The sequence below is a fragment of the Phycodurus eques genome, chromosome 17, assembly GCF_024500275.1.
Source record: "Phycodurus eques isolate BA_2022a chromosome 17, UOR_Pequ_1.1, whole genome shotgun sequence".
Classification (NCBI taxonomy): Eukaryota; Metazoa; Chordata; class Actinopteri; order Syngnathiformes; family Syngnathidae; genus Phycodurus; species Phycodurus eques.
Window position 1 is genome coordinate 1,817,384 of NC_084541.1, and position 15,895 is coordinate 1,833,278.

The 15,895-nt window shown below is 41.7% G+C and overlaps 1 protein-coding gene across 1 annotated transcript in view; it reads left to right on the forward strand.

Annotated features, from left to right (window-relative positions):
• The first annotated feature begins 6,847 nt into the window (after window positions 1–6,847).
• Window positions 6,848–15,895, forward strand: part of cltca (clathrin, heavy chain a (Hc)) — a 45,487-nt gene continuing 36,439 nt past the window's right edge. The window contains exon 1 of the mRNA XM_061703300.1: window positions 6,848–7,139. Coding sequence (XP_061559284.1) covers window positions 7,098–7,139 — 42 coding nt within the window. The 5' untranslated portion in view covers window positions 6,848–7,097. The remainder of the gene's footprint in view (window positions 7,140–15,895) is intronic.

The following is a 15,895-nucleotide window of genomic DNA, read 5'->3' on the forward strand; positions in this document are numbered from 1 at the left end:
AATGTCTAATCATTGTGAAATTCACACGCGCATACCTTCAGTGCACTTCAAACTTATACGACTTTGTCTATCACTCTATCTTTGGGCTCACGCGATCATTACTTTCAGACACAGTCATCGTATGAATGGGCAACTCAATGTTTCCAAGTAACAACTTGCTAACCTAACTAGCAAAATGGTTTCCTCCACTTTCTACTCTCGTGTCAAGGTCTATCGTGTTAATGATCCTCGAGCAAGTGCTTTCAAATTTGTCAGCTCGATTTCGGTTAGAAATGCGGAGCTCTGCGTGCTCGGTGTAGGGCTGGCTCGATTGTAGTGGGATGCAGGGCGCCCCCAAATCCTCAAAACCCGACAACTTGTTGCATTTTCACCTTTAACAGAAAGCTGTGATGTACAGTGGATATAAAAAGTCAACACACCCCTGTTCAAAGGCCAGGTTTTTGGGATCTAAAAAAGCGAGACCAAGACAAATCATTTCTCAACTTTTTCATGTTGTAAGTCAGTTGGGGGAATCGGTTGTAAGAGGGTGCGCACACGCACACACACACACACACACACACACACACACACACACACACACTACCACATTATCTCAGTTGTTTATTTTTACATCCCGAAGACATCATCTAATTTTTACCTGCGTTATAGAAACTATAGGTAACATGACGGAATACGTCTTGGAAGGATTTATTTCGTTTTAATTTTTGTAAAACACAAAAACCTAGGTATTTAACAGGGGTGTTTAAACTTTTTATATTCGCTGTGGATTGGTTTAATTTTTCACAATTTTTAAGTGGCCCTTGAATCCATCCGTTGTCCTTAATGGGGCCCCTGGAGTGTACCACAAGAGCAGAATCACCGTCCAAGTACAGTTCATTGATATTTAACTTCTTAGTACACTTCCCCCATGTATTTAGGCACAGTGTTAATGTTCAAACTGTGCAAAATGTTACAGTGACTCACAATAATATTATTTTCATGAACATTTCCCGGTTGAACCTACACCCAGCAAGTTCATTACGTTATCATTTAAGCTCGAGGCCACTAGATGGCAACAGGTTTCAAATCAAACTTCACCAGCATGCAGGGAGCAAAGGCCCAAGCGTAGACATAGTCAATTAGTAACTAGATCTCAAAGTGCTTCAAAGGTTCTGCTCATAATTTCCTGCATGTCAGGAAGAGAGTGAAATGATCATATGGAGACTTTGGATTATTTGGCATCATTTACGATCACATTGTGCGAGGTTTACTTGTACTTGCATATGTATCATTTTCAAATTGAATTTTCAAACCAATCGATTTCAAAATGGACATCAATAACTCCAAAAGTGTGTCAAGTAGGTCACGGTTGTGGACTTGCCGTGCTGTTGGGAAGTGGTTTGCAACCCACAGGGGTCACCGTCGTAGCCCCCGAAGACCACATGAGTGTAGTTCAAAGGTCAGTATTGTAGCGCATAAGCAAACCATAGCATTCGTGGAGGCAAATTAATGAGCACAACAACGATTAGAAGAGGATTCACCCCCCGAATAATTAGTTTTTCCCGGACGTGTGTGTCAAACTGGTAGACTTTCGCATTAATCAGTACCCAAGAGGTACCTCTCGCCCTCCAAAAGGTTGGTAACCCCTGGTTGAGAGAAATGATCTTGTCAGTTTGGGGTCATTGCTCCAATTCTGGATGAATGTGGTTGAAGAAAACAAGGATACTACGGAGTTATACGTCCATGCAATTAGTTATGGGGGGAAAAAACTGCTAGGGCTAGTATTAATAGTTGATGTTAATAATGATACTTTATTTATATGTCTTTCTGATGCCCTACTGTATTCACACATACAAGTAGACGATGCCAATAGCAAGCATAAAGACTAGGGATAGGCAGCGGCAGTTCTGGACCAATTCTACTAGTGGGGCAGTCAGGCTGGGGCCAGGGGTTTTGAATCGATGCTTGCATTCGGACCTATGGACTACAATTAACCTAACATGCATGCTTTGGGGAATATCCCATATGACCAAAACTCTATGGATTAAGAATGGGATGTCACTTGAATTCTGAGTCAAGGCAGGTGAGCAAATGCTTTTGGCAATATAGTGGACGAGGACTAGGGAAACATGCAAACACCACAGGGCAAGGGTGCAGCAGAGATTCTGGAATTCATGAGATCAAAGTTCAAAAACACACTTTCGTTCGACTTTTCTGCCATCTCAAAGTACAATAATATCAGGTGTCTTTTATCCATCCATCCATCCATCCATCCATCCATTTTCTTTACCGCTTATTCTCACGCGGGTCGCGAGCTGCTGGAGCCTATCCCAGCTATCTTCGGGCGGGAGGCGGGGTACACCCTGAACCGGACGCCAGCCAATCGCAGGGCGCGTAGAAACAACCAACCAATCGCAATCGCATTCACATTCACATTCACATTCACATTCACACCTACGGGCAATTTACAGTCTTCAATTAACCTCGCATGCATGTTTTTGGGCTGTGGGAGGAAACCGGAGTGAGGCAGATGTGCTAACCAGTTGCCCACCGTGCCGGCGTTGTCTTTTATATAAAAATGTATTAATTTTGCCCAGAGTGGATCAACTTCAGGACATCTAGTACTGTGTACAGTATATGTAAGACACTGAGAAAAGGTTCATTTGTGTTATTTATACAAGATATTCTATTGTTTCAAGGCAATGGAGAAAGAGAGCAGAGGAATCAATGGAGTGTCTTTGGGACTTCAGTCCAGCTTTCCGGATGCGAGTGGCAGCCCTTCTCAGTCTCGGGTGGACAGAGTAAGACAGAGCTCCCATCTGTACCTAAATCCTTGCCAAAGCACCGGAGTGCATTAACAGTCAAAATGTGTAAAGGAGACTTTCTGTCAGCTGCAAATCATTTGCTTCACGTCTCACAATACATGCAATGGCTGCTCAATGACAGTGAGACTATTTCACCTCTTTTGATGCTGCAGATGTTGAGAAACACCCAACAAATGGGGATGAAAACAGTTATTGGAATCTTTGAAGAGACGATATATATATATATATATATATATATATATATATACAAACATGAAAAACAGGTCCTAGGTGAGAGACCAGACAAGGTACAGCTCCAAAAACCTCTATGAAGATGAAAAATTCAGGAAGACGTATTCCCTTGCCCGGACGTGGGTCACCGGGGCCCCCCCCTGGAGCCAGGCCTGGAGGCGGGGCTCGAAGGAGAGCGCCCGGAGGCCGGGCCTGCACCCGTGGGGCCCGACCGGGCACAGCCCGAAAGGGCAACCTGGGTCCCCCTTCCCATGGGCTCACCACCTGTGGGAGGGGCCATAGGGGTCGGGTGCAGTGTGAGCTGGGCGGTGGCCGAGGTGTTTAAAAAGCTCCTCGGTGGCAAGGTTGACACGCCTCTGCAACATCGCGTGGACATCGGGGACAGTGCCTCTGGATTGGCAGACTGGGGCGGCGGTCCCCCTTTTTAAAAAAGGGGACCAGAGGGTGTGTTCCAACTACAGGGGGATCACACTCCTCAGCCTCCCTAGTAAGGTCTATTCAGGGGTGCTGGAGAGGAGGGTCCGTCGGGAAGTCGAATCTCAGATCCAGGAGGAGCAGTGTGATTTTCGTCCTGGCCGTGGAGCAGTGGACCAGCCCAACACCCTCGGCAGGGTCCTCGAGGGTGCATGGGAGTTCGCCCAACAGCTCTACATATGTTTTCTGGACTTGAAGAAGGCGTTCGACCATGTCCCTCTGGGAGTCCTGTGGGGGGGTGCTTCGGGATTATGGGGTACCGAACCCCCTGATACGGGCTGTTCGGTCCCTGTACGACCGGATTCAGAGTTTGGTCCGCATTCCCGGCAGTAAGTCGGACTCGTTTCCGGTGAGGGTTGGACTCCGCCATGGCTGCCCTTTGTCACCGATTCTGTTCATAACTTTTATGGACAGAATTTCTAGGCGCAGCCGAGGCGTAGAGGGGGTCCGGTTTGGTGGCCTCAGTATTGCATCTCTGCTTTCTGCAGATGATGTGGTTCTGTTGGCTTAGCCGTGATCTCCAACTCTCAGTGGAGCGGTTCGCAGCCGAGTGTGAAGTGGCTGGGATGAGAATCAGCACCTCCAAATCTGAGACCGTGGTCCTCAGTCGGAAAAGGGTGGCGTGCCCTCTCCACGTCAGGGATGAGTTCCTGCCCCAAGTGGAGGAGTTCAAGTATCTTATCTTCACGAGTGAGGGAAGAATGGAACGAGAGATCGACAGGCGGATCGGTGAGGCGTCTGCAGTGATGCGGACTTTGTATCGGTCCATTGTGGTAAAGAAGGAGCTAAGACGAAAGGCGAAGCTCTCGATTTACCGGTCGATCTACGTTCCTACCCTTACCTATGGTCACGAGCTGTGGGTCGTGACCGAAAGAACGAGATCCCGGATATGAGCGGCCAAAATCCTCCGCAGGGTGTCCGGGCTCTCCCTTAGAGAACGAGTGAGATGCTCGGTCATTCGGGAGGGGCTCAGAGTAGAGCCGCCGCTCCTCCGAGTACGAGAGGAGCCAGATGAGGTGGCTGGGGCATCTGATTCGGATGCCTCCCGGATGCCTCCCCGGTGAGGTGTTCCGGGCACGTCCCACTGGGAGGAGACCCCGGGACGACTCAGGACACGCTGGAGAGACTACCTCTCTCGGCTTGCCTGGGAACGGCTCGGGATCCCCTCGGAAGAGCTGGATGAAGTGGCTGGGGAGAGGGAAGTCTGGGCGTCCCTGCTAAAGCTACTGCCCCCGCAACCCAACCTCGAATAAGTGGTAGAAAATGGATGGATGGATGGATGCAAGTTTGCAGCCCTACATACACATATGAATAATAAAAGGCTAGAGTATCTTATCAATAATGGTAAGTGTTTCTATTTTATTCATACAAGTCTTTGTGTGTATAAAGAATATCTTACGTGTAAAACCCTTGTGCATCCTTCAGCAGGGACCAGTATAAAACTGGACGATACGGAATGATTTACAATGTACACCGCCAAATTGGGGAAAATGTAAAAACAAAAACAAAAAGGCAGACAAATGTTGCATTAAAACTATAGTATATATTACTGAATTACAGCCATTGAACATATTTGCTATATCAGCAGGAAAAAAAGAAAAAAGAAAGAACAAATCTGCAGAAATGTTTGTTTGCTTACACAGCAGTTTGTTTTGCATTGAGCAATAATGGTAACATCCTCTGGTCAAAGAAATTGTGGATGTTAAAAGAGGAACTTGGGTACTCACTGAGGCCAACATACTACACTGAATCAACCAAAACCGATGATTGTTTTACAAACCCTAATTCCGATGAAACTGGGACGTATAAAATGTGAATAAAAACAGAATAGAATGATTTGCAAATCATTTTCAACCAATTTTCAATTGAATACGCTACAGAGACAAGATTTTTAGTTTTCAAAGTGATGAACGTTATTGTTTTTTGTCGTTGTTGCAAATATTCTCTCATTTTGAATTTGATGCCTCTACCATGCATAGTGAAAGCCATACATCAACAACACCCAGAAACGCCACCGGCTTCTCTGGGCCCGAGCTCATCTGAGATGGACTGACGTAAGGTGGAAAAGTGTGCTGTGGTCTGACGAGTCCACATTTCAAACAGTTTTTGGAAATGATGGACGTTGTGTCCTCCGGGCTAAAGAGGAAAAGGATCATTCGGATTAATATCAGTGCAAAGTTCCTCTCATCTGTGAAGGCAGCATAATACCATACCATACATATTTTGGAGCAAAATATGCTGCCATCCAAGCAACATCTTTTTCTGGGCCTGCTTGTTTCAGTAAGAAAATGGTAAGCCATGTTCAGCACGCGTTACAACAGCGTGGCTTCATAGTGAAATTGCAGTGTCTACGGGGGTTTCCAGGTGTCCTTGATACAGACCGTCCATCCATCCATCCATTTTCCGAGCCGCTTCTCCTCACCAAGGGTCACGGGAGTGCCGGAGCCTATCCCAGCTATCTTCGGGCAGGAGGCGGGGTACACCCTGAACTCGTCGCCAGCCAATTGCAGGGCACATAGAAACAAACAACCGGTCGCACTCACATTCACACCTACGGGCAATTTAGAGTCTTCAATTAAAGTCGTCCACCGTGCTGCCTGATACAGACCAATACCAGCCATTTCTTGGGCCCCCCCCTACTCAACACTAGCCAGCGACAGCTAGTAAAGGACCCTATACAGGGGATTCCAGACACGTTGTCGTTGGTGTATCTCATGCAGTGCCACAGTTGTCATTGTTTTCAATTGTCTTATGTTTCATTATCTTTTTATATGTTTGATTTTTACACCATGTATAGCACTTTGTGTGCAGCTGTGTGTGTGTGTGTTTTTTTTAAAGTGCGTTATAAATAAAGCTGAGTTGTGATTGATACGGCCCAAAGTCAGTTTTTGTTTTGGGGCCCTTGGCCTGGCTCGTCTCCCCTCTTGCAGCACCTCTGCCACAGACGACTTACTAAATTACTACGACAAACAATCACTTTGAATTTAATTCATGCTGAATAGTTATTTTTAGAGTATGGCGAATTGAACTCAAGGAGCGATCTAATTGGCCGACGGGAACAAGTGTCCAACGCGTTTGACTGACGTCCACTTACACACACGAATGATGTGGCAAAAATCAAGGCGCGAATAAAAAGAAATAGTTCCTAGATTGACACGTGTTCCTCTGAACCTCTATTTCTAAATTCAGCATTTTTTCATCAAATATAACACATTCAAGTTTTAAATACTCCCACAATATCAATGGAAGGGCGATCGTGACTGCCTAAATGCACTTTTTAAAAAGTGTTGCTCTGTATTCATCCGCCTCACGGAGTACTTCCATTTCCGGGATGTTTTCTGTGCTTGCTCACCTCCTCCGCCATTGCAGATCCAAGGAGTCGGTGTAGTGGCAACCCGCCGTTAGCCAGGGGAAGCTCGCAAGTCTAGCGCCAAGAGATCAGTATAAACGTACCGTCACACCGACAGCGCCTTCGATTCTATCTTTGGAACCTCCGATCAGAGGCTCCCTGGCTGCCCGGCTGGGACCCGAGAGGCGCCGTAGTTTGTTAGCATTCGAAGAAACCGGAGGAGAGTGAGAGGAACCGCCATGGCTCAGATCCTGCCAATTCGTTTTCAGGAGCACCTGCAGGTGAGTGAATGAATTAATTATTTCGTTTGTATGTGGCTTTTCTTTGATTCCAATTTTCTTGTGGCACTATAGACTTGATGGTCCAAGGCAAACCTTGCTAACAAGTCAAGTGCGAGCTATGCTAGCTGGCCGGGCTGGGTGGATGACGTTTATCTTAGTTAGCATCTTAGCCTTCTGGCTAACTGTTTATTGAGTCGCCCATGTTCGTTTTAATGTGGCGTTTGAAATTATATGGCCAATGTTAACTCTGTGCTGACTTTAGATGAGCATTTCGTGGACATGACTGGGCCGCGTGGAGCACTGGTATCACCTTAGTAAGTTTACGGTCTTCGCCGACTGTCAGCCAATTTTTTTTACAATTCATTATCGCATTACGTTTACCTGTTTCTTCTTTGGTCTGAATTTACTGAACTAGAAATTGTATAACGCTGTAGAGGATGCTAACATTGTATGATTGTCTTGTCAAGTATCGGTAAGTCCTATAAGGAACACCCTAAAACATGCTCACTTTCACCGGGGTTTCAACAAGTCATGAAGTGGGTTACCTAGACACTATTACCCATTGATATGGCATCCATTTAATTGTCAATTTAATTCATTTTCAATTGGTAAAAAAAAGTGCAGGTTTTCATTTAAATGACGCTACATTTCGACAGTCCACTTGGCCGTTAAAGAACTGTTTGGTACTGGATACCTAAAAAGCGGTCACACTTAATTCCACTGTGGCAGATGGGTACTTTTAGTATCTTGTTAACAAAGTTGTGTAGAGTGGAAATATAGCATTCTACTTATTTTGCACAATTCGGGACTCACCTCATATTTAGGCTATCAGAAATAGTGACGCAGATGTTTATTTTATGCACATGGTTGCAGTGGAAAATTCTCATTTTAAATGATTGATTGTAACAGGAAAAGGCTGTGCCTTTTTCGTAACACCTTGTCCTGCAAGCACTGAGGTCTACTGGATGATATGCTGCCTAATTAATAGCAAGAAGATGAGGCAGAGAAGGTCTCCTAACATCAGGGGTGGGTAAAAATAGCGATTCATCAATGCATTGTAATACTTCCCCCTGAAATTCAATATCGATTCAGCAAATCCTCTGAATCAATTACCACCTGACCAGTGGGGGGGGGGGGGGGGTGCTTTTATGTGATTCGCGTTGTATGCACGGACGCTGGACTCTGCCAAACGAGAAGAAAATGGCAACTAAAGCAAGCAGCCGTAAGCGAGCGACTTTTACTTTTAAATGTGATGTTTGGGTTCATTTTGGATTCCCCTGTAAATCTGGAAGAGGAGAAATGGACAAAAAACACCCGTACCATGATAATCAACAACAACACGAAAACATGTCTGAAGTCGCCATCCTGAACCTGTACATGGAGTTAAGAAAGCGGTTTTGGAGTCAAAAGTCGGCAGAAAGAGTGGCTCTTACATGTGGTGGTTGGACTTTCAAAGCGACTGACCCATACGTACGTACGTATTCATTTCATTTCTAACGCGTGGGAATGGGTGTCAAAGGTTCTGCAGACTAGAGCCCTGCAACAGAGCAATAGCAAACTTGTTGACAGAAGCAATAAATGAATGGGGTTTGATTAAGAAAGTATTACAGTTGTTTGTATAGAAAAGGTTGAAAGTATGCAATTGTCACGATTGTAATATGTCAAATATGCTACTTAATTAGGCGCTACTTAAAACCGTGCAAATAGAAACCCTAACCCTAATAAGTAAAGAAATATTCTTCATGTATAATGCACTTTACTTTTGTACTCCACATGTGCAAATAAGTGCACGTTTAAAAAAATAAAGGAAAAAAGGAAAAACCTTTTTAAAAATTTACCTTTTTGTTTATACACAGCTGGTTTTTTTAACTTTTGTACTCTTATGTACAAATAAGTTATATGCTAATGTTATTCAGATGTTTTATTGCCTTAAAAATGTGATGTGATATAGGTTTACATGGCATCAAAAATAAATTTCAAAAGTTACTGAACTGATATTGGAACATTTAAATCAATATCGAATTTCAACCTAAAGAATTGAAATTGAATCAAATTGTGAAGTTTTTAACAATGCACAGTCCTACCTACTAAAGGCTTCTTTTTACTCGCACGGGCGGCGACTGCGCTGACGTCACTGCTGAAATCTCCCATTTTTACCACTCTTACACAAGCAGTCCATTCCATCCCGCATTGCATCACGTGACCGATGCATTGGGCCGGGCGGCACTTGAGGCGCACCCACATAACAAAAGAATAATACCTATTAAATATTCAAATACATCACAGACTTTGTTTCTTCGCTTTTGTTCACAAAATTGCTAGAGGAAAGCTAACACACATTTAATGGAAAAACACCATTGACACGCTAATGAAATTTACCATTGAACTTGCGGGATTTATCTCACAAAATAATGAATATCAGTACACAAACGCTGTATAAACACACCAAAAAAAGACGCACTTGTGAATGCAAGTGTGTCTCGCTGCGTGCACCAAACAGCCCCTCAGAGGTCAAGACGTGCACAGCAGGAACATCGATCCCAACAATGAAGTTCAAAAGTGTATTACTGCACGTGGAGAAAGCCAATGCCGTTCCCACTAATACTGACAGTAAAAAATAACTGAATTGAACTTTTGTTATTTTGCACTTTAAAAGTGTAATTTGTATTATTTTAGGTTACTTTTCATGGTTTTCAAATGTATTTAATTTTTTTCAAATGTAGACTACACTTACGTAGTTGAGCAGTGGTTATGTTGCAACTTAAATATTTTTGTTTTTATTAGTTATTTTTCAGGATTTTCAAATTTTATTTTATTCAATTGTAGTACACATTCTTATTTTAAAGTTGCTTTATGTAATAATAAATGGGCCAGTTTTTCTCATACCTACTATTGGTGATTGTTGCTCTCTTTTGAGTAATATCACTTGATCAAGCCTTTTCTAACAGTCCATACTACAAAATAAGTAAAGTATGTATTATTGTTGCTGATATCGGATGAGGCCGATATCCATATTGGCCAAAACTCAAGGCTGCAATATTTGATCGGAAATGAAAATGTTGGATCGGGACGTCCCTAATTTATATACAAATTATATGGTTTGGTCGAACATTTTGCTGTTTAAATATACAAATGTAATGTATTTTGTTTTGTGTGCCAGTTTTAGAGTGCAATTCAACTGGGAGTGACAGCTTAAAGCAAGGACACTTTGGCTCTTATTTAGAAAACTCTTTTTCTCAAAGTGAAATTATAAATATTAGTCTCACTTGACAGTGAGGCGCTAAAGAATATTTAAAAAATGTATTTCAATAGGTTTTAATAAAACTACTATTTAAAAAAACAAACAAAAAAAACATTTTTTTATATGGTTTCTCAATCAGATGTTCACCCATTGTAGGTGGGTCTGGAATTGTATTCCAGTGATAAACGGTACTTCACTGTACTTTTAGTTTTTGTTTACAGTATTTATTCAGGTTACTGACTGTTCAACAGCTGTTAAGAGTGAAGAGCTACCAGGCTATGATGAAAGCATCCGTTCAGATTTGTGTCACAAGGTAATTTTGTGCAACCAGTATTTCTTTTGCACAGCCAGGACGCCACACGGTGGCACAGGCAGAGTAGGAGAAAAGCCAATTATTCTCTAATGAAAATACACACAATAATAGGGCACAATCCTGGATTGATTGTAAAATAAATTATTTTGAGTGTAAGTAAGCAGATTGGCATGGTGGTGGGTTGTCTTATGCTGGGGTTATATCGCTGTGTTTTTTTTTAAAAAAAAGCTGTTTACTCCTGAGGGCTCTGAGGCTACTATCATTAATGCATACGTTGTTTCATGCTTGTTTCACACAAAATCCACAACCTGTTGAATAGATGAATCACATGCAATATTTTCCTCTAGGTGTTCTTTTTTTTTTTTAACTAAAAACAATTGTTTTATTTGTTTTTCTTTTTTGTCAAGTGTTTTGGGTCAAGTGTATTCATACCCTAAAACGTTTTTTTGACACGTACACAGGTGTGATAAACCTGGTGCAGTATATCATAAATTCTGCTTCAGTGCGTGTTCAGATAAAGGCTTTAGTAAAGCACGGGATTTGAATTGCTGGGAAGTGAAAGCTGAATGTCTGGTATTAGTACTAAACTTGCCTTGATTGATCATGGGGAAAATGCATGCTCAATTGATCGATTACAACAGGGATGGCCATTTTGCTGACCATGATGTCAAATGTGTTGTCTAAAACCAGACACGGTAAAACACTGTGAAATCAGAATAAACGATGAATCCGAATGGAATTTTATTCATTTTCACAGGGTTGGAGTGCTCCTTTTGCCAAAAGTTTTTGTCAAGCGTGTTTTATTTCAAGAAATGCATAAAAACAATCCCAACAACTGTGCTAACGAGACGACGGATCCCCATCTTGATAAATGACGTGACGTTCACGACGACGTACACGTCTCTGTTACTATTAAATGTAGTGCACGTGTATACCCGATCGGAGTAGATCAAGTCACATGTAAACAGTTGACCAGAGATTTAAATCGAGCACAGCAAACGGTTAACTTTCCCGTAAGTGTTTTTTGTGTTAAGCTAAGCGCTGCATATGGAGCAAGGCTGTTTCGTATTGGACGGAGCCAAAACCGCCGGCGTTCCATGAGTTGCGGCTCATGACGCAGCCATCCAACTGTGTCGGCATCCTCACACCAGCTTGTGTTGGTGATCCTAGACATGATCACCAGCTCCCCACAACAATGACCATTTATGGAGTCTTGTAATATTATCGTCCATTTTATTTCAAACGATAAGTCAACGTAGTAATTATCGTGACAGGCCAAGATCTGGGTGTCAGCGAATAAGTTTAGAGTTGGCTGGCTGTTAACTGGCTTAAATGTTAGCCAGTCTACGTGTTGAATGAGTCTGCATGAGTTGTGGCCATTGCAGCTTGTGTATGAAAGTGATTATTACGCGTTTGTTTTATTACCATTTGTTCAATAAAGCACTTTTAAGTGCACCGGTGGCTGTGTCTCTCCTTGACCAGTTACAGGGTCATTAGAATACGTCCAATGGTAGGCTATATTAAATTAGCCAACATCTATACATTACCTTGTGTTGGTGATCTTACATGTGCTGTTGTGATACACATTGCACTTTACGTGTGAAATGATCCCAAACTTCGGACATTCTGTCTTTTCCGGACTTTTTTTGTCCTGGCTCGCCACCGTGTTTTTTTTCTTCTACATGAAGTGGTGCATGCGACTGCAGTAAAATTAGTACGTGGAAAAAATTATCCCTGCGAAAATGTGTAAAAAAATAAATAAAATAAAATAAATTAAAAAAAAATAAAATAAAATAATCCCTGCAAAGCTCAGAGGTAGAGTTTTTGTGACGTTTTATTTCTGATCAAATAATTTTTTATATTTTCGATAAATTGTTGCAGCTGGATGATATTGGCATGTTTCTGTGCCAGTGTTTTATAGACCAGAATAATGCTGCCCAATTGTGCCATAGCAAAGTTTTGTTGGGAATGAATCAACCAAACATTAGTGCGCACTGTTTTGCTAGACCTAATTGACAATCACTACTTTGCAATCAACATTTTTAATTGATTCATAGATTATTAATGTCCATTCATAGTGAATATGGAATGAAAGTTGATGTCATGATACACTTAATTTCTCAAAACAGCAGTTATACATCTGTTACAGAGAGCGAGTAGAATCACCTTCCCCTTTTCCCTCTTAGCAGTCATGGGTTGTCAGCTAGTCAACTTGCTAAGTTTGCATTTTCATAAATCATCCATTTATATAAGATGGTGCCGACGACTATTAAGTAGAAGTTTAATTACCTGAATGTAATTTCTCCCCCCCCCCCCAAGCACCTCCTATTACCTCTTGTGTACACGCACTCAATTTGGCACGATTTTCTTACATACACTTAGTCCAAGCTGGATGTTGCCAGGATTTATTCACGCTGGTATTGTACTCAGTGATCTATTACTGTTATAATTGTCATTTAAGTTCCATTTCAGCTGCAGATATTGACTCAGCAACTTTACTTGGGAAATGTAAACGATACAAAAAATAAATAGAAATCCTATTGTGCTATTATTTTCAAAAGCAGAATTCCCTTGTCCTGTAATAGATTGTATTTTACTTCCATAAGGTTTATGTTTGCTCTTTGAACTTTGCTTGTAACAGACCTGCTGATACCCCGTGACTGGCTGGCAAGGATGCATATATGCTGAAGACTTGACATTGTGCAGCATTGTCGAAATGCGAGAACAATTGCGTTTGAAAGAAAAGGGGAACAGTTTAGTGACACATCTCCTCTTCAGAATTCTTCGTAGAACTAAATTAGAAGGCTAGGCTCTAGAAACGATCAATTCTTCCTCTCCTTTCTAATAGTACAGGCAGTCCTCTTGCTTCTTGTGCTTGAGCTGGTCACATGTCCCCCACCAGTGTCACATGGTTGTGGAGGAGGCTAAACTTGGCAGCCCTGTTGTTTTAGCCTCGATGGACAATGGTTCCCAAGTTTCCTGTTGTGGAGTATGGCTATGAAGTGGTGCAAAGCTCAGCAAATGACAGCACATCCCTCCCTGCCCTTCCTTGAGCTTTACATGTGATGGACATACACAGGGCTTTTTTTGTGCTGACCAAGATGATTCTTTCCTTTTGAAGGAAATGGTAAGCAGGTCCTATGAGTAGTCAAACCTCTTCTGGAGGCACCCGGAAAGATTATCTTTAAGACATAACCACTGGTTTAATTTTGATAATTAGATAAGATTAGATAATTAAGATTAGATAATTACTTTGCCATGAACAAACACACAGCTCCCTGAGCCATTGACATGCTATTTTTTAAGTTCAAGTTTTACTTTATTGTAACTCATTCACTGCCAGCCGTTACCTGAGCAGGGAACACCTACATTGCCAGGCATTTTCGAGCAATTTCACAGATTTTTCAAGACCCACAGATTATTGTGTACAATGACTATATAAACACCAAAACCACCAAAAGAACGATCAGATGCTCTTCTTTCATCAGGAAAAAAAGTTTCTCTAGCTTCTATCGTTCTTTAGTAATCAGCAGTGAAATATAAGCTACTTTCAGCCGAATCTGTTTATGGAGTATAAAAAACTGAGAAAACATCCTTTTTTTGTAAAAGCAGACACATCAAGCGGAACAATGACTTTGACACCAATATTTTTTTTCATTCGTGTAAAGCTCAAATGTGAACATAAAACGACGCTAAGTACTTTGGACAGAAAATTAATTTACAGGCATAACCATGTTCAGAATTTACATGACAAAAAAATGCATGAACAAATAGCTACCACAATTGTACTTTTTTCCTCCAAATTCTCCTCCTCTACAGTTTGTTCAATAGTCCAGGTTTTATTACCTTTCCCATAAAATATAGCAAAGGTTTATCCACATCTGGATTTCATTATTTGGTCGCAGTGAATGGGATCTTGTGGTTGTCATTCTCCTTGAAACCAGTGCCTACTTCTGCTTGAAGCACAACCTGTGCGGTTTAGAAATGTAACCATTACTATAAAAATACATTGTTGAAATTGCTGTCATGGGACGTGGAGGGGAAAAAAAGCTTTCAATTACCTTTTTTGTCTGCACTGCGTACTGGAATGGGAGTCGAACATCTGCTGGAAGCATAACCTGTAAGTTTTAAAAAAATACATACGATTACTAGAGAATACTTTTTATTGATGACACATTTTGCAAGGGTAAAAAAAAAACAAAAAAAAACGTCGCAATCCTAAAAGACGCTCGACTCGCGGGTGTTGAATTCCTGCTATAGATGGACGAGCTGTAAATGGAAAATTCAAATCAGTACTGGCAACAGATGTTACATTGTAATGTGAAGTAGTGAGACTAAATGTTTTTTAAGTAACAAGGATTGGTCAGCTGACGATCAGCTGGCAAGCGGCTGAGAGTGTCTCGCCATATGTATGGGGAGGCATTTTGGGTGATAGCTTTGGAACAGTGCGATCGGCTCCGAGCGTCATCCTTTATTCCCCCACGTGATCTAAGGCTTCATTCCTGTCGGTCGGAGGAATATTTTTATTACCTTGGCGCATTACATTTCTAGTGTAAACACGCTTTGGACACTGTGATAAAGCACTATATAAGTGCAGTCCATTTACTGCAAGCATTTTTATTTATTTATTTTTTTAAAAATATTTTTCAATTTTGTCTTCTCTTTTCTGCCATGGTTTGCACTTGACGTCTTTAGACGGCATTGGCAGGGAATAGATGAATTCTGAATGACGTCTTTGGACTGCATTGGCAGGGAATGAGTTAAAGATACGTTAAGGGGACATTTTTTATTTAAACAGGTTGTTAAATTGTTCTATGGACACTCAACCGTTCATGCTAGTTTATACTGCACAGCTTATAGTTTTTTTATTGAAACACAAGCATTTGAAATATGAATTTAACTCATTCACTGCCAGTTCTCCTTGTTAACATGGATATTTGAATTCAACAGGCAATGGCAGTGAATTAAAATACCTTGCCGAAACATAGATGGTGCAAGTTTTTGTTTGTTGGTAGCTTTGTTACTACATTACTGATTTCTCCAGAAGTCATGACATTTTGGGATGTAACTGGATAAAGTTAACGATCAAGGAAGTAAAGTTCATTCTAGTTTTACATTCATTGTAAATTGGGAGTAGTTGTGAAGGGGCAGTCATTATGAAAGTTCGTCACTAGGGTTGGGCATCGAGAATCCAGAACCGAT